At 46.9% G+C, this 18,591-nt stretch overlaps 2 protein-coding genes across 78 annotated transcripts in view; one reads left to right on the top strand and one right to left on the bottom strand.

Moving 5' to 3' along the window:
* Positions 1-18,591, top strand: part of LOC126996101 (prisilkin-39-like) — a 51,642-nt gene that overhangs the window by 9,944 nt on the left and 23,107 nt on the right. For 2 of the 28 annotated variants that reach the window (XR_007750961.1, XR_007750960.1), the window contains exons 2-3: positions 2,149-2,408; positions 12,697-12,923. Coding sequence is in view for 1 of the 28 variants with exons in the window: in XM_050856273.1 (XP_050712230.1) it covers positions 17,529-17,540 (12 nt within the window). In the remaining 27 variants the exon portion in view is untranslated. Of the gene's footprint in view, positions 1-694; positions 710-992; positions 1,008-2,113; positions 2,409-2,677; positions 2,875-6,054; positions 6,070-7,730; positions 7,958-11,007; positions 11,023-12,132; positions 12,428-12,696; positions 12,924-16,121; positions 16,137-17,245; positions 17,541-17,809; positions 18,007-18,591 lie in introns of those variants that run through there. The other 26 variants (XR_007750956.1, XR_007750955.1, XR_007750962.1 and 23 more) reach the window with 24 other exon arrangements.
* Positions 1-18,591, bottom strand: part of LOC126996100 (uncharacterized) — a 43,558-nt gene that overhangs the window by 8,006 nt on the left and 16,961 nt on the right. For all 50 annotated transcript variants that reach the window (XM_050856266.1, XM_050856251.1, XM_050856270.1 and 47 more), the window contains 2 exons: positions 18,146-18,250; positions 2,912-3,220 (listed from right to left, as the gene is read on the bottom strand). In XM_050856266.1, coding sequence (XP_050712223.1) covers positions 2,912-3,220; positions 18,146-18,250 — 414 coding nt within the window. The remainder of the gene's footprint in view (positions 1-2,911; positions 3,221-18,145; positions 18,251-18,591) is intronic.

Here is an 18,591-nt window from a genome sequence, read left to right as displayed (position 1 = left end):
GGAGAAGAATAGAACTGCTAGGAAGGGAGGAGTAGGAGGAGCTGAATAAGAAGGAAGTGGAGGAAGAGTAAAAGGATGAGGAGGATGAGGAGAAGGAGAACGAGGAGGAAGAGGAAAAAGAGTAGAAGAGGTAGGAGGAGGAGTTGAAGAAGAAGCAAGAAGAGGAGGGTGACAAATGTAAACTGTTGTAGAGAAAGAGAGAAAAATAACGCTTTAACCAACTCATTTTTCAGAGGTGGGCGCGGTACTGAAAAATCAGAAGTGAGGTTGCGGTTGTGTGGTACTTTTTCCGGAGTAGTGCGGTTGCGGTAGTGCGGTCCCATTCCTTTTCTTTCCCAGTGCGGTACGCGGTGTGCGGTTCTGCAGAGAGGTAAATATCATTCGAAAAAAAAGGGCATAAAAGGGCATTCAACCTGTCCTAATCTAAGGCCTAATACAATGGGCATGTTTTTAGGATTTTCTTGGTCGCTCTCTGTTTCCCCATATCCCCACAGGAAAGATGAAGTTATCCGTCCTGGGGTCATTACCCCAGGTTGGGAATCCCCTCTATATACACCAAGATCACTACAGCCTTTCCTTCTCTTCCAACACCCTCACTTCTGGTGTGGTAGCGATGGTCCAAAACTTACCGGGTCATCACAGTAAGATCACTACCTCTCCTCACCCCCTTCCCTGTCACTCCCTTCTTTCACTCCAGCTTCTGGTACTGGTAAGCAACTAGGATGTGTTGTGTTGATTGTCCCAAACTTAGACATCACACCAAGACCACTACATCCTCCCATTCGCTGCCTACAACCTCGCTTCTACGTGTGGGTTTGCAAAGGGCGTGGCCACTGCAGAAGAGCCTCCACTTTCTCCCGTCTGTATTCGCCTCCGTCCTTGCACACTTTATATTTAGCCAGAAGAGGAAGTGTGTTAGCAGAGAAAGGGAAACACACTTCTTCACTTCTCTCCGCCCACTTCCTTTACATTATTGAGTATAGCAAGTATAGGGAGTGGGATGCTAGGTAAGGCACAGTATTAGGGGAAGAGGATAACACACTTCATTTCTCCCCTTCTCCCTTCCTCTCTCTTCCTCTCCCTTTGTTTGGGAATAGGTCCTTTTCCCCTCGCAGTGTTATGTGGTACTGTATCCTCTTCTTGCACACTCCTTTTCCTCTTTATATTTCCATTGTCATGATGTTCTTCTGTTCACGCTACACACTATCTCTCTCTTCGTTCCTTAGTCCCACTCCTTAAAATATTTTATTGGTCCTTTTTTCTCTTTTATTGATCTCGGTCCTTTTCATTTCACGCTTCTCTCATTTCCTTTATTTTCCTTCTTTTTCTTTCTACTCATTCATCTTTCTCTTTCCTCCTCCTCCTGTATGCTTCTGTTTGCCTTTCCTTTCGCTTTTCTCTCCTCCTCCCTCTTCCTTTTCCTTTCTTCTCTTCCTTCATTATTCTGTGTCGTTGTTTCTCTTTTCTTCTTCTTCTTCATTCTTCTCTGCTTCTCCTTCTCGCCTTTCTGCTTCCCACCTTTCATCTTCCTTCTTATTGCTATGTATACCTAATTATTCCTTTCTCTGTGTTATGTTGTACATATTTTATTTTATTTTATTTTCTTCCTTGCAGTTTCATCTATTTTTATCTAACATATCTTTTGTTTTAGATACAATCATACATTCTCTGTTTTATCGTTGTTTTTGTCTTCTGTTTTTTCTCTCAGAGTAGTCAGGTTCCTCCTTCTTCCTCAGGCATTTCTTAGACCGGATTCATATTTTATTTTGTCATCTCACGCTAACCTGTTCTTTCCGATTAATAATGAATTGTTTAATTGTTTTCCATTTATTTATTTTACTATTTGCCTGTTGTACTATTTTTCTGTTTTTCTATTTGCCTATTTTACTACGTAGCTCTTTTACTATATAGCTTTTTTACTATATAGTTGTTTTACTATGTACCTTTTTTACTATCTATGTCTTTTACTATGTAGCGGTCTTTGTATGTAGCTGTTTTACTTTGTGGCTGATTTACTATACCTAAAAACTGAAAGGAAATAGTCATTCTACATTTGACTCATATCTCCTCCATTCTCAATGAGCTCTTCTGTTTTTTGTTTTCAACGGTCCAGCTTTCTCCTTTGTTTTCGTTCTGTACAACTTGAAGAAGCCGCTGGGAGGATGGCTGATGTACCTGAGAAGGACTCTCCTGAACAAGTGGGAGGGAGGGGGGCAAGGGAAGCTGTCAGCAACACGTAACTGGCCATGGCGCCTCTGCCTCCTCCCTCCGGAAAAGCCGGTGAGCCAAGCTGGGGAGAAAACTGTCGGGCGACCCTGGCCTCACGCGGCGCGGTATATAAGCGGCCCGGCGGCGGGAGTCAGTACAGTCGAAGCTGGTCTCTCCACCTGGTCGACATGAAGATCGCGGTGAGTGTGGCTGCCTTCAGCTGTGCTCCCACAGGCAGCTTGTCGCTATCTTTACGTCCTTGCTCCATCCAGGCAGCAGCTGGTGCCCGGGCGTGAGAGCCGTAGTTACCAGAGCGTCGGGAGTCTACATTTGTTGCTGCTAGAGTTTATTGCTAAGTTGAATCTTTTTCTCCTTGGAGGTGCCTCCCGCAGCCCCGCCGTAGGGCTGTTAGGTCGAGGGGAGCTGCGTGCCTCTGGACGTGACTTATTCTTCCTTTTCTTCCTCGCAGGCTGTAGCTACCGTCCTGGTGGGCTTCTGCCTTCTGGCAGTGAGCGCCGAACCCGTGGCTGAGGCTGAGCCCGGATTCAGATACGGACACAGCAGCTACTACCGCCCCAGCTATGGCTATGGCGGTCATTACATCGGCAAGAGGAGCGCTGAGCCCGAAGCTGAGGCTGAGCCCGGATTCGGATACGGACACAGCAGCTACTACCGCCCCAGCTATGGCTATGGCGGTCATTACATCGGCAAGAGGAGCGCTGAGCCCGAAGCTGAGGCTGAGCCTGGATTCGGATACGGACACAGCAGCTACTACCGCCCCAGCTATGGCCATGGCGGTCATTACATCGGCAAGAGGAGCGCTGAGCCCGAGGCTGAGGCTGAGCCCGGATTCGGATACGGACACAGCAGCTACTACCGCCCCAGCTATGGCCATGGCGGTCATTACATCGGCAAGAGGAGCGCTGAGCCCGAAGCTGAGGCTGAGCCTGGATTCGGATACGGATACAACACCCACTACTACCGCCCCAGCTATGGCCATGGCGGTCATTACCTCGGCAAGAGGAGCGCTGAGCCCGAGGCTGAGGCTGAGCCTGGATTCGGATACGGATACAACACCCACTACTACCGCCCCAGCTATGGCCATGGCGGTCATTACATCGGCAAGAGGAGCGCTGAGCCCGAGGCTGAGGCTGAGCCTGGATTCGGATACGGACAACAGGTACTACCGCCCCAGCTATGGCCATGGCGGTCATTACATCGGCAAGAGGAGTGCTGAGCCCGGATTCGGATACAGACACAACAGCTACTACCGCCCCAGCTATGGCTATGGGTACGGACGGTAATGCTACAGCCCTTTCGACTGTCTTACGAACGTTCACGAATACTCTAAAATAAAGAGCGGCTCTTTAAAGATTTGTTTTCCTTCCTACAGTAAGAAGTAGTTAGCAACGGCTTGTTGCCTCGTTTTCTTTCCATATATTAAAATCTGGAATGAGGAACGCCACCAGGGATGAAATGAAAGAAATATTATGCTAATTTAGACTTTTGCTATGATTTCGTTTTTAAAAACATATTTATAAAAGCTACTGACACTATAGAAAATATAGCATGGGAGGCGGAGGCTGGGTGGTTATCGTGCGGGCCTCTCATTCACCGCGTTGTGGACGGTCCGGGTTCGAATCCGTAGCTACCAACATTAATTTTATAATCACCGGCGAGAGGCCTAAGACTACCCACATGCTGGCCTGAAGACCACCCATCAACCCGGACTTTAGAGGAACCGTCCAAGTGATTCAAGGATGAGCTCCGGGGACAGCATGAGACAAGAAAGATGGCGCCACTATAAACACTTGCCTGCGCCATGACGGGCTTGGGCTGACCACCATCGCCCTGAAGAAAGTCTACCGGCGACTATGACTTAAAAAAAAAGTACAGTCCAGTCTTGATCTTACACACACACACACACACACACACACACACACACACACACACACACACACACACACACACACACACACACACACACACAGTCCTTCTGGTTCAATTAGGTAAGTAAACAAGTCAAAGGATCAAACCCACAAATCGTCTTGAGAGGAAAAATTACGCTCACTTTCCCTCTTAATTTTCTCCTCTTATCGTATCCATCTCCTCGTCCTCCTCCTCCTCCTCCTCCCCTTCCTAATCCCTCCTTCTTTCTCCAGCTCCTTTTCCTCCTCCTCCTCCATTACCTCCTCCATTACCTTCTCCTCATTCTCGTCCTCCTCCTCCTCTTCTTCCTCCTTCTCCTCTTCTCCTTACTAGTAGCACAAATTAACTGATTGAGCTAGTTCACCTTTTGGTGTTCTGTGTAACTTGATTATTTGTGAACAGGTGAGCAAAGAAGAGGAAAAGGAGGAAGAGGAGGAGGAGGAGGAGGAATAGGAGGAGGAGGAGAAGTAAGAGAAGGAGGGATGAAAAGAAAAATGAATGGATGAATAAAATCCGATGATAAAAAAGAAAGTACGGAGAAGAAAATGAGAGTTCATTATTATCGTTAGAGAGAGAGAGAGAGAGAGAGAGAGAGAGAGAGAGAGAGAGAGAGAGAGAGAGAATTATAATGTCAGGCGTGCTTTTATTTATTTTTATTAATATTTAATTGCTCTTCTGAAGTGTGGCGAGTCAAGGGTTAAATTATCAAACCGTTCAAAAAATCAGTATAGTCAGTTAATTCTCCGGTGTGTCAGTCACCGATCGGCCGCTTCATTATTGCCATATCGCTTTGTTTCTCGATTTTCATTTTATTTTTTTGTAATTCCCACTTTTCTTGACTTTGTTTCTTCCGTCTTTATTTTCCCTGAATGATTCCGATATCTGAATGTTTGTTTTGTTTAGAGTGTGAGGAGAAGAATAGAACTGCTAGAAGGGGAGGAGAAGGAGGAGGAGGAGCTTAAAAAGAAGGAAGTGGAGGAGGAGGAAAAGGATGAGGAGGATGAGGAGAAGGAGAAGGAGGAGGAAGAGGAAAAAGAGTAGAAGAGGTAGGAGGAGGAGTTGAAGAAGAAGCAAGAAGAGGAGGGTGACAAATATAAACTGTTGTAGAGAAAGAGAGAAAAATAACGCTTTAACCAACTCATTTTTCAGAGGTGGGCGCGGTACTGAAAAATCAGAAGTGAGGTTGCGGTTGTGTGGTACTTTTTCCGGAGTAGTGCGGTTGCGGTAGTGCGGTCCCATTCCTTTTCTTTCCCAGTGCGGTACGCGTTGTGCGGTTCTGCAGAATGGTAAATATCATTCGAAAAAAAAGGGCATAAAAGGGCATTCAACCTGTCCTAATCTAAGGCCTAATACAATGGGCATTTTTTTAGGATTTTCTTGGTCGCTCTCTGTTTCCCCATATCCCCACAGGAAAGATGAAGTTATCCGTCCTGGGGTCATTACCCCAGGTTGGGAATCCCCACTATACACCAAGATCACTACAGCCTTTCCTTCTCTTCCAACACCCTCACTTCTGGTGTGGTAGCGATGGTCCAAAACTTACCGGGTCATCACAGTAAGATCACTACCTCTCCTCACCCCCTTCCCTGTCACTCCCTTCTTTCACTCCAGCTTCTGGTACTGGTAAGCAACTAGGATGTGTTGTGTTGATTGTCCCAAACTTAGACATCACACCAAGACCACTACATCCTCCCATTCGCTGCCTACAACCTCGCTTCTACGTGTGGGTTTGCAAAGGGCGTGGCCACTGCAGAAGAGCCTCCACTTTCTCCCGTCTGTATTCGCCTCCGTCCTTGCACACTTTATTTTTCATCACGGTTCAGCCAGAAGAGGAAGTGTGTTAGCAGAGAAAGGGAAACACACTTCTTCACTTCTCTCCGCCCACTTCCTTTACATTATTGAGTATAGCAAGTATAGGGAGTGGGATGCTAGGTAAGGCACAGTATTATGGGGAAGAGGATAACACACTTCATTTCTCCCCTTCTCCCTTCCTCTCTCTTCCTCTCCCTTTGTTTGGGAATAGGTCCTTTTCCCCTCGCAGTGTTATGTGGTACTGTATCCTCTTCTTGCACACCTTTTCCTCTTTATATTTCCATTGTCATGATGTTCTTCTGTTCACGCTACACACTATCTCTCTCTTCGTTCCTTAGTCCCACCTTAAAATATTTTATTGGTCCTTTTTTCTTTTATTGATCTCGGTCCTTTTCATTTCACGCTTCTCTCATTTCCTTTATTTTCCTTCTTTTTCTTTCTACTCATTCATCTTTCTCTTTCCTCCTCCTCCTGTATGCTTCTGTTTGCCTTTCCTTTCGCTTTTCTCCTCCTCCCTCTTCCTCTTCCTTTCTTCTCTTCCTTCATTATTCTGTGTCGTTGTTTCTCTTTTCTTCTTCTTCTTCATTCTTCTCTCTGCTTCTCCTTCTCGCCTTTCTGCTTCCCACCTTTCATCTTCCTTCTTATTGCTATGTATACCTAATTATTCCTTTCTCTGTGTTATGTTGTACATATTTTATTTTATTTTATTTTCTTCCTTGCAGTTTCATCTATTTTTATCTAACATATCTTTTGTTTCAGATACAATCATACATTCTCTGTTTTATCGTTGTTTTTGTCTTTTGTTTTTTTCTCTCAGAGTAGTCAGGTTCCTCCTTCTTCCTCAGGCATTTCTTAGACCGGATTCATATTTTATTTTGTCATCTCACGCTAACCTGTTCTTTCCGATTAATAATGAATTGTTTAATTGTTTTCCATTTATTTATTTTACTATTTGCCTGTTGTACTATTTTTCTGTTTTTCTATTTGCCTATTTTACTACGTAGCTCTTTTACTATATAGCTTTTTTACTATGTAGCTGTTTTACTATGTACCTTTTTTACTATCTACGTCTTTTACTATGTAGCGGTCTTTGTATGTAGCTGTTTTACTTTGTGGCTGATTTACTATACCTAAAAACTGAAAGGAAATAGTCATTCTACATTTGACTCATATCTGCTCCATTCTCAATGAGCTCTTCTGTTTTTTGTTTTCAACGGTCCAGCTTTCTCCTTTGTTTTCGTTCTGTACAACTTGAAGAAGCCGCTGGGAGGATGGCTGATGTACCTGAGAAGGACTCTCCTGAACAAGTGGGAGGAGGGGGCAAGGAAGCTGTCAGCAACACGTAACTGGCCATGGCGCCTCTGCCTCCTCCCTCCGGAAAAGCCGGTGAGCCAAGCTGGGAGAAAACTGTCGGCGACCCTGGCCTCACGCGGCGCGGTATATAAGCGGCCCGGCGGCGGGAGTCAGTACAGTCGAAGCTGGTCTCTCCACCTGGTCGACATGAAGATCGCGGTGAGTGTGGCTGCCTTCAGCTGTGCTCCCACAGGCAGCTTGTCGCTATCTTTACGTCCTTGCTCCATCCAGGCAGCAGCTGGTGCCCGGGCGTGAGAGCCGTAGTTACCAGAGCGTCGGGAGTCTACATTTGTTGCTGCTAGAGTTTATTGCTAAGTTGAATCTTTTTCTCCTTGGAGGTGCCTCCCGCAGCCCCGCCGTAGGGCTGTCAGGTCGAGGGGAGCTGCGTGCCTCTGGACGTGACTTATTCTTCCTTTTCTTCCTCGCAGGCTGTAGCTACCGTCCTGGTGGGCTTCTGCCTTCTGGCAGTGAGCGCCGAACCCGTGGCTGAGGCTGAGCCCGGATTCAGATACGGACACAGCAGCTACTACCGCCCCAGCTATGGCTATGGCGGTCATTACATCGGCAAGAGGAGCGCTGAGCCCGAAGCTGAGGCTGAGCCCGGATTCGGATACGGACACAGCAGCTACTACCGCCCCAGCTATGGCCATGGCGGTCATTACATCGGCAAGAGGAGCGCTGAGCCCGAGGCTGAGGCTGAGCCCGGATTCGGATACGGACACAGCAGCTACTACCGCCCCAGCTATGGCCATGGCGGTCATTACATCGGCAAGAGGAGCGCTGAGCCCGAAGCTGAGGCTGAGCCTGGATTCGGATACGGATACAACACCCACTACTACCGCCCCAGCTATGGCCATGGCGGTCATTACATCGGCAAGAGGAGCGCTGAGCCCGAGGCTGAGGCTGAGCCTGGATTCGGATACGGATACAACACCCACTACTACCGCCCCAGCTATGGCCATGGCGGTCATTACATCGGCAAGAGGAGCGCTGAGCCCGAAGCTGAGGCTGAGCCTGGATTCGGATACGGACACAACAGGTACTACCGCCCCAGCTATGGCCATGGCGGTCATTACATCGGCAAGAGGAGTGCTGAGCCCGGATTCGGATACAGACACAACAGCTACTACCGCCCCAGCTATGGCTATGGGTACGGACGGTAATGCTACAGCCCTTTCGACTGTCTTACGAACGTTCACGAATACTCTAAAATAAAGAGCGGCTCTTTAAAGATTTGTTTTCCTTCCTACAGTAAGAAGTAGTTAGCAACGGCTTGTTGCCTCGTTTTCTTTCCATATATTAAAATCTGGAATGAGGAACGCCACCAGGGATGAAATGAAAGAAATATTATGCTAATTTAGACTTTTGCTATGATTTCGTTTTTAAAAACATATTTATAAAAGCTACTGACACTATAGAAAATATAGCATGGGAGGCGGAGGCTGGGTGGTTATCGTGCGGGCCTCTCATTCACCGCGTTGTGGACGGTCCGGGTTCGAATCCGTAGCTACCAACATTAATTTTATAATCACCGGCGAGAGGCCTAAGACTACCCACATGCTGGCCTGAAGACCACCCATCAACCCGGACTTTAGAGGAACCGTCCAAGTGATTCAAGGATGAGCTCCGGGGGACAGCATGAGCCAAGAAAAGATGGCGCCACTATAAACACTTGCCTGCGCCATGACGGGCTTGGGCTGACCACCATCGCCCTGAAGAAAGTCTACCGGCGACTATGACTTAAAAAAAAAGTACAGTCCAGTCTTGATCTTACACACACACACACACACACACACACACACACACACACACACACACACACACACACACACACACACAGTCCTTCTGGTTCAATTAGGTAAGTAAACAAGTCAAAGGATCAAACCCACAAATCGTCTTGAGAGGAAAAATTACGCTCACTTTCCCTCTTAATTTTCTCCTCTTATCGTATCCATCTCCTCGTCCTCCTCCTCCTCCTCCTCCTCCCCTTCCTAATCCCTCCTTCTTTCTCCAGCTCCTTTTCCTCCTCCTCCTCCTCCTCCTCCATTACCTCCTCCATTACCTTCTCCTCATTCTCGTCCTCCTCCTCCTCTTCTTCCTACTCCTCCGACTCTTCTCCTTACTATTAGCACAAATTACCTTATTGAGCAAGTTCACCTTTTGTGTTCTGTGTAACTTGATTATTTGTGAACAGGTGAGCAAAGAAGAGGAAAGGAAGGAAGAGGAGGAGGAGGGAGGAGGAAAGTAAGAGGAGGAGGATGAAAAGAAAATGAATGGATGAATAAAATCCGATGATAAAAAAGAAAGTACGGAGAAGAAAATGAGAGTTCATTATTATCGTTAGAGAGAGAGAGAGAGAGAGAGAGAGAGAGAGAGAGAGAGAGAGAGAGAGAGAGAGAGAGAGAGAGAGAGAGAGAGAGAGAATTATAATGTCAGGCGTGCTTTTATTTATTTTTTATTAATATTTAATTGCTGTTCTGAAGTGTGGCGAGTCAAGGGTTAAATTATCAAACCGTTCAAAAAATCAGTATAGTCAGTTAATTCTCCGGTGTGTCAGTCACCGATCGGCCGCTTCATTATTGCCATATCGCTTTGTTTCTCGATTTTCATTTTATTTTTTTGTAATTCCCACTTTTCTTGACTTTGTTTCTTCCGTCTTTATTTTCCCTGAATGATTCCGATATCTGAATGTTTGTTTTGTTAAGATTGTGAGGAGAAGAATAGAAGTGCTAGAAGGGGAGGAGGAGGAGGAGCTGAAGAAGAAGGAAGTGGAGGAGGAGGAAAAGGATGAGGAGGATGAGGAGAAGGAGAAGGAGGAGGAAGAGGAAAAAGAGTAGAAGGAGGTAGGAGGAGGAGTTGAAGAAGAAGCAAGAAGAGGAGGGTGACAAATGTAAACTGTTGTAGAGAAAGAGAGAAAAATAACGCTTTAACCAACTCATTTTTCAGAGGTGGGCGCGGTACTGAAAAATCAGAAGTGAGGTTGCGGTTGTGTGGTACTTTTTCCGGAGTAGTGCGGTTGCGGTAGTGCGGTCCCATTCCTTTTCTTTCCCAGTGCGGTACGCGTTGTGCGGTTCTGCAGAATGGTAAATATCATTCGAAAAAAAAGGGCATAAAAGGGCATTCAACCTGTCCTAATCTAAGGCCTAATACAATGGGCATTTTTTTAGGATTTTCTTGGTCGCTCTCTGTTTCCATATATCCCCACAGGAAAGATGAAGTTATCCGTCCTGGGGTCATTACCCCAGGTTGGGAATCCCCACTATACACCAAGATTACTACAGCCTTTCCTTCTCTTCCAACACCCTCACTTCTGGTGTGGTAGCGATGGTCCAAAACTTACCGGGTCATCACAGTACCTCTCCTCACCCCCTTCCCTGTCACTCCCTTCTTTCACTCCAGCTTCTGGTACTGGTAAGCAACTAGGATGTGTTGTGTTGATTGTCCCAAACTTAGACATCACACCAAGACCACTACATCCTCCCATTCGCTGCCTACAACCTCGCTTCTACGTGTGGGTTTGCAAAGGGCGTGGCCACTGCAGAAGAGCCTCCACTTTCTCCCGTCTGTATTCGCCTCCGTCCTTGCACACTTTATTTTTCATCACGGTTCAGCCAGAAGAGGAAGTGTGTTAGCAGAGAAAGGGAAACACACTTCTTCACTTCTCTCCGCCCACTTCCTTTACATTATTGAGTATAGCAAGTATAGGGAGTGGGATGCTAGGTAAGGCACAGTATTATGGGGAAGAGGATAACACACTTCATTTCTCCCCTTCTCCCTTCCTCTCTCTTCCTCTCCCTTTGTTTGGGAATAGGTCCTTTTCCCCTCGCAGTGTTATGTGGTACTGTATCCTCTTCTTGCACACTCCTTTTCCTCTTTATATTTCCATTGTCATGATGTTCTTCTGTTCACGCTACACACTATCTCTCTCTTCGTTCCTTAGTCCCACTCCTTAAAATATTTTATTGGTCCTTTTTTCTCTTTTATTGATCTCGGTCCTTTTCATTTCACGCTTCTCTCATTTCCTTTATTTTCCTTCTTTTTCTTTCTACTCATTCATCTTTCTCTTTCCTCCTCCTCCTGTATGCTTCTGTTTGCCTTTCCTTTCGCTTTTCTCTCCTCCTCCCTCTTCCTTTTCCTTTCTTCTCTTCCTTCATTATTCTGTGTCGTTGTTTCTCTTTTCTTCTTCTTCTTCATTCTTTTCTCTGCTTCTCCTTCTCGCCTTTCTGCTTCCCACCTTTCATCTTCCTTCTTATTGCTATGTATACCTAATTATTCCTTTCTCCGTGTTATGTTGTACATATTTTATTTTATTTTATTTTCTTCCTTGCAGTTTCATCTATTTTTATCTAACATATCTTTTGTTTTAGAGACAATCATACATTCTCTGTTTTATCGTTGTTTTTGTCTTCTGTTTTTTTCTCTCAGAGTAGTCAGGTTCCTCCTTCTTCCTCAGGCATTTCTTAGACCGGATTCATATTTTATTTTGTCATCTCACGCTAACCTGTTCTTTCCGATTAATAATGAATTGTTTAATTGTTTTCCATTTATTTATTTTACTATTTGCCTGTTGTACTATTTTTCTGTTTTTCTATTTGCCTATTTTACTACGTAGCTCTTTTACTATATAGCTTTTTTACTATGTAGCTGTTTTACTATGTACCTTTTTTACTATCTACGTCTTTTACTATGTAGCGGTCTTTGTATGTAGCTGTTTTACTTTGTGGCTGATTTACTATACCTAAAAACTGAAAGGAAATAGTCATTCTACATTTGACTCATATCTGCTCCATTCTCAATGAGCTCTTCTGTTTTTTGTTTTCAACGGTCCAGCTTTCTCCTTTGTTTTCGTTCTGTACAACTTGAAGAAGCCGCTGGGAGGATGGCTGATGTACCTGAGAAGGACTCTCCTGAACAAGTGGGAGGGAGGGGGGCAAGGGAAGCTGTCAGCAACACGTAACTGGCCATGGCGCCTCTGCCTCCTCCCTCCGGAAAAGCCGGTGAGCCAAGCTGGGGAGAAAACTGTCGGGCGACCCTGGCCTCACGCGGCGCGGTATATAAGCGGCCCGGCGGCGGGAGTCAGTACAGTCGAAGCTGGTCTCTCCACCTGGTCGACATGAAGATCGCGGTGAGTGTGGCTGCCTTCAGCTGTGCTCCCACAGGCAGCTTGTCGCTATCTTTACGTCCTTGCTCCATCCAGGCAGCAGCTGGTGCCCGGGCGTGAGAGCCGTAGTTACCAGAGCGTCGGGAGTCTACATTTGTTGCTGCTAGAGTTTATTGCTAAGTTGAATCTTTTTCTCCTTGGAGGTGCCTCCCGCAGCCCCGCCGTAGGGCTGTTAGGTCGAGGGGAGCTGCGTGCCTCTGGACGTGACTTATTCTTCCTTTTCTTCCTCGCAGGCTGTAGCTACCGTCCTGGTGGGCTTCTGCCTTCTGGCAGTGAGCGCCGAACCCGTGGCTGAGGCTGAGCCCGGATTCAGATACGGACACAGCAGCTACTACCGCCCCAGCTATGGCTATGGCGGTCATTACATCGGCAAGAGGAGCGCTGAGCCCGAAGCTGAGGCTGAGCCCGGATTCGGATACGGACACAGCAGCTACTACCGCCCCAGCTATGGCCATGGCGGTCATTACATCGGCAAGAGGAGCGCTGAGCCCGAGGCTGAGGCTGAGCCCGGATTCGGATACGGACACAGCAGCTACTACCGCCCCAGCTATGGCCATGGCGGTCATTACATCGGCAAGAGGAGCGCTGAGCCCGAAGCTGAGGCTGAGCCTGGATTCGGATACGGATACAACACCCACTACTACCGCCCCAGCTATGGCCATGGCGGTCATTACATCGGCAAGAGGAGCGCTGAGCCCGAGGCTGAGGCTGAGCCTGGATTCGGATACGGATACAACACCCACTACTACCGCCCCAGCTCTGGCCATGGCTGGCGGTCATTACCTCGGCAAGAGGAGCGCTGAGCCCGAGGCTGAGGCTGAGCCTGGATTCGGATACGGATACAACACCCACTACTACCGCCCCAGCTATGGCCATGGCGGTCATTACATCGGCAAGAGGAGCGCTGAGCCCGAAGCTGAGGCTGAGCCTGGATTCGGATACGGACACAACAGGTACTACCGCCCCAGCTATGGCCATGGCGGTCATTACATCGGCAAGAGGAGTGCTGAGCCCGGATTCGGATACAGACACAACAGCTACTACCGCCCCAGCTATGGCTATGGGTACGGACGGTAATGCTACAGCCCTTTCGACTGTCTTACGAACGTTCACGAATACTCTAAAATAAAGAGCGGCTCTTTAAAGATTTGTTTTCCTTCCTACAGTAAGAAGTAGTTAGCAACGGCTTGTTGCCTCGTTTTCTTTCCATATATTAAAATCTGGAATGAGGAACGCCACCAGGGATGAAATGAAAGAAATATTATGCTAATTTAGACTTTTGCTATGATTTCGTTTTTAAAAACATATTTATAAAAGCTACTGACACTATAGAAAATATAGCATGGGAGGCGGAGGCTGGGTGGTTATCGTGCGGGCCTCTCATTCACCGCGTTGTGGACGGTCCGGGTTCGAATCCGTAGCTACCAACATTAATTTTATAATCACCGGCGAGAGGCCTAAGACTACCCACATGCTGGCCTGAAGACCACCCATCAACCCGGACTTTAGAGGAACCGTCCAAGTGATTCAAGGATGAGCTCCGGGGGACAGCATGAGCCAAGAAAGATGGCGCCACTATCAACATTTGCCTGCGCCATGACGGGCTTGGGCTGACCACCATCGCCCTGAAGAAAGTCTACCGGCGACTATGACTTAAAAAAAAAGTACAGTCCAGTCTTGATCTTACACACACACACACACACACACACACACACACACACACACACACACACACACACACACACACACACACACACACACACACAGTCCTTCTGGTTCAATTAGGTAAGTAAACAAGTCAAAGGATCAAACCCACAAATCGTCTTGAGAGGAAAAATTACGCTCACTTTCCCTCTTAATTTTCTCCTCTTATCGTATCCATCTCCTCGTCCTCCTCCTCCTCCTCCTCCCCTTCCTAATCCCTCCTTCTTTCTCCAGCTCCTTTTCCTCCTCCTCCTCCTCCTCCTCCTCCTCCTCCTCCTCCATTACCTCCTCCATTACCTTCTCCTCATTCTCGTCCTCCTCCTCTTCTTCCTCCTCCTCCTCCTCTTCTCCTTACTAGTAGCACAAATTACCTGATTGAGCAAGTTCACCTTTTTGTGTTCTGTGTAACTTGATTATTTGTGAACAGGTGAGCAAAGAAGAGGAAAAGGAGGAAGAGGAGGAGGAGGAGGAGGAATAGGAGGAGGAGGAGAAGTAAGAGGAGGAGGGATGAAAAGAAAAATGAATGGATGAATAAAATCCGATGATAAAAAAGAAAGTACGGAGAAGAAAATGAGAGTTCATTATTATCGTTAGAGAGAGAGAGAGAGAGAGAGAGAGAGAGAGAGAGAGAGAGAGAGAGAGAGAGAGAGAGAGAGAGAGAGAGAGAGAGAGAATTATAATGTCAGGCGTGCTTTTATTTATTTTTTATTAATATTTAATTGCTGTTCTGAAGTGTGGCGAGTCAAGGGTTAAATTATCAAACCGTTCAAAAAATCAGTATAGTCAGTTAATTCTCCGGTGTGTCAGTCACCGATCGGCCGCTTCATTATTGCCATATCGCTTTGTTTCTCGATTTTCATTTTATTTTTTTGTAATTCCCACTTTTCTTGACTTTGTTTCTTCCGTCTTTATTTTCCCTGAATGATTCCGATATCTGAATGTTTGTTTTGTTAAGATTGTGAGGAGAAGAATAGAAGTGCTAGAAGGGGAGGAGGAGGAGGAGCTGAAGAAGAAGGAAGTGGAGGAGGAGGAAAAGGATGAGGAGGAGGAAAAGGAAAAGGAAGAGGAAAAAGAGTAGAAGGAGGTAGGAGGAGGAGTTGAAGAAGAAGCAAGAAGAGGAGGGTGACAAATGTAAACTGTTGTAGAGAAAGAGAGAAAAATAACGCTTTAACCAACTCATTTTTCAGAGGTGGGCGCGGTACTGAAAAATCAGAAGTGAGGTTGCGGTTGTGTGGTACTTTTTCCGGAGTAGTGCGGTTGCGGTAGTGCGGTCCCATTCCTTTTCTTTCCCAGTGCGGTACGCGTTGTGCGGTTCTGCAGAATGGTAAATATCATTAAAAAAAAAGGGCATAAAAGGGCATTCAACCTGTCCTAATCTAAGGCCTAATACAATGGGCATTTTTTTAGGATTTTCTTGGTCGCTCTCTGTTTCCCCATATCCCCACAGGAAAGATGAAGTTATCCGTCCTGGGGTCATTACCCCAGGTTGGGAATCCCCACTATACACCAAGATCACTACAGCCTTTCCTTCTCTTCCAACACCCTCACTTCTGGTGTGGTAGCGATGGTCCAAAACTTACCGGGTCATCACAGTAAGATCACTACCTCTCCTCACCCCCTTCCCTGTCACTCCCTTCTTTCACTCCAGCTTCTGGTACTGGTAAGCAACTAGGATGTGTTGTGTTGATTGTCCCAAACTTAGACATCACACCAAGACCACTACATCCTCCCATTCGCTGCCTACAACCTCGCTTCTACGTGTGGGTTTGCAAAGGGCGTGGCCACTGCAGAAGAGCCTCCACTTTCTCCCGTCTGTATTCGCCTCCGTCCTTGCACACTTTATTTTTCATCACGGTTCAGCCAGAAGAGGAAGTGTGTTAGCAGAGAAAGGGAAACACACTTCTTCACTTCTCTCCGCCCACTTCCTTTACATTATTGAGTATAGCAAGTATAGGGAGTGGGATGCTAGGTAAGGCACAGTATTAGGGGAAGAGGATAACACACTTCATTTCTCCCCTTCTCCCTTCCTCTCTCTTCCTCTCCCTTTGTTTGGGAATAGGTCCTTTTCCCCTCGCAGTGTTATGTGGTACTGTATCCTCTTCTTGCACACTCCTTTTCCTCTTTATATTTCCATTGTCATGATGTTCTTCTGTTCACGCTACACACTATCTCTCTCTTCGTTCCTTAGTCCCACTCCTTAAAATATTTTATTGGTCCTTTTTTCTCTTTTATTGATCTCGGTCCTTTTCATTTCACGCTTCTCTCATTTCCTTTATTTTCCTTCTTTTTCTTTCTACTCATTCATCTTTCTCTTTCCTCCTCCTCCTGTATGCTTCTGTTTGCCTTTCCTTTCGCTTTTCTCTCCTCCTCCCTCTTCCTTTTCCTTTCTTCTCTTCCTTCATTATTCTGTGTCGTTGTTTCTCTTTTCTTCTTCTTCTTCATTCTTTTCTCTGCTTCTCCTTCTCGCCTTTCTGCTTCCCACCTTTCATCTTCCTTCTTATTGCTATGTATACCTAATTATTCCTTTCTCTGTGTTATGTTGTACATATTTTATTTTATTTTATTTTCTTCCTTGCAGTTTCATCTATTTTTATCTAACATATCTTTTGTTTTAGAGACAATCATACATTCTCTGTTTTATCGTTGTTTTTGTCTTTTGTTTTTTTCTCTCAGAGTAGTCAGGTTCCTCCTTCTTCCTCAGGCATTTCTTAGACCGGATTCATATTTTATTTTGTCATCTCACGCTAACCTGTTCTTTCCGATTAATAATGAATTGTTTAATTGTTTTCCATTTATTTATTTTACTATTTGCCTGTTGTACTATTTTTCTGTTTTTCTATTTGCCTATTTTACTACGTAGCTCTTTTACTATATAGCTTTTTTACTATGTAGCTGTTTTACTATGTAGCTTTTTTACTATCTACGTCTTTTACTATGTAGCGGTCTTTGTATGTAGCTGTTTTACTTTGTGGCTGATTTACTATACCTAAAAACTGAAAGGAAATAGTCATTCTACATTTGACTCATATCTGCTCCATTCTCAATGAGCTCTTCTGTTTTTTGTTTTCAACGGTCCAGCTTTCTCCTTTGTTTTCGTTCTGTACAACTTGAAGAAGCCGCTGGGAGGATGGCTGATGTACCTGAGAAGGACTCTCCTGAACAAGTGGGAGGGAGGGGGGCAAGGGAAGCTGTCAGCAACACGTAACTGGCCATGGCGCCTCTGCCTCCTCCCTCCGGAAAAGCCGGTGAGCCAAGCTGGGGAGAAAACTGTCGGGCGACCCTGGCGTCACGCGGCGCGGTATATAAGCGGCCCGGCGGCGGGAGTCAGTACAGTCGAAGCTGGTCTCTCCACCTGGTCGACATGAAGATCGCGGTGAGTGTGGCTGCCTTCAGCTGTGCTCCCACAGGCAGCTTGTCGCTATCTTTACGTCCTTGCTCCATCCAGGCAGCAGCTGGTGCCCGGGCGTGAGAGCCGTAGTTACCAGAGCGTCGGGAGTCTACATTTGTTGCTGCTAGAGTTTATTGCTAAGTTGAATCTTTTTCTCCTTGGAGGTGCCTCCCGCAGCCCCGCCGTAGGGCTGTTAGGTCGAGGGGAGCTGCGTGCCTCTGGACGTGACTTATTCTTCCTTTTCTTCCTCGCAGGCTGTAGCTACCGTCCTGGTGGGCTTCTGCCTTCTGGCAGTGAGCGCCGAACCCGTGGCTGAGGCTGAGCCCGGATTCAGATACGGACACAGCAGCTACTACCGCCCCAGCTATGGCTATGGCGGTCATTACATCGGCAAGAGGAGCGCTGAGCCCGAAGCTGAGGCTGAGCCCGGATTCGGATACGGACACAGCAGCTACTACCGCCCCAGCTATGGCTATGGCGGTCATTACATCGGCAAGAGGAGCGCCGAGCCCGAGGCTGAGGCTGAGCCCGGATTCGGATACGGACACAGCAGCTACTACCGCCCCAGCTATGGCTATGGCGGTCATTACATCGGCAAGAGGAGCGCTGAGCCCGAAGCTGAGGCTGAGCCTGGATTCGGATACGGATACAACACCCACTACTACCGCCCCAGCTATGGCCATGGCGGTCATTACCTCGGCAAGAGGAGCGCTGAGCCCGAGGCTGAGGCTGAGCCTGGATTCGGATACGGATACAACACCCACTACTACCGCCCCAGCTATGGCCATGGCGGTCATTACATCGGCAAGAGGAGCGCTGAGCCCGAAGCTGAGGCTGAGCCTGGATTCGGATACGGACACAACAGGTACTACCGCCCCAGCTATGGCCATGGCGGTCATTACATCGGCAAGAGGAGTGCTGAGCCCGGATTCGGATACAGACACAACAGCTACTACCGCCCCAGCTATGGCTATGGGTACGGACGGTAATGCTACAGCCCTTTCGACTGTCTTACGAACGTTCACGAATACTCTAA

This window comes from Eriocheir sinensis, chromosome 9 (assembly GCF_024679095.1).
Source record: "Eriocheir sinensis breed Jianghai 21 chromosome 9, ASM2467909v1, whole genome shotgun sequence".
NCBI lineage: Eukaryota > Metazoa > Arthropoda > Malacostraca > Decapoda > Varunidae > Eriocheir > Eriocheir sinensis.
This window is presented reverse-complemented; position numbering and strand designations above follow the sequence as displayed.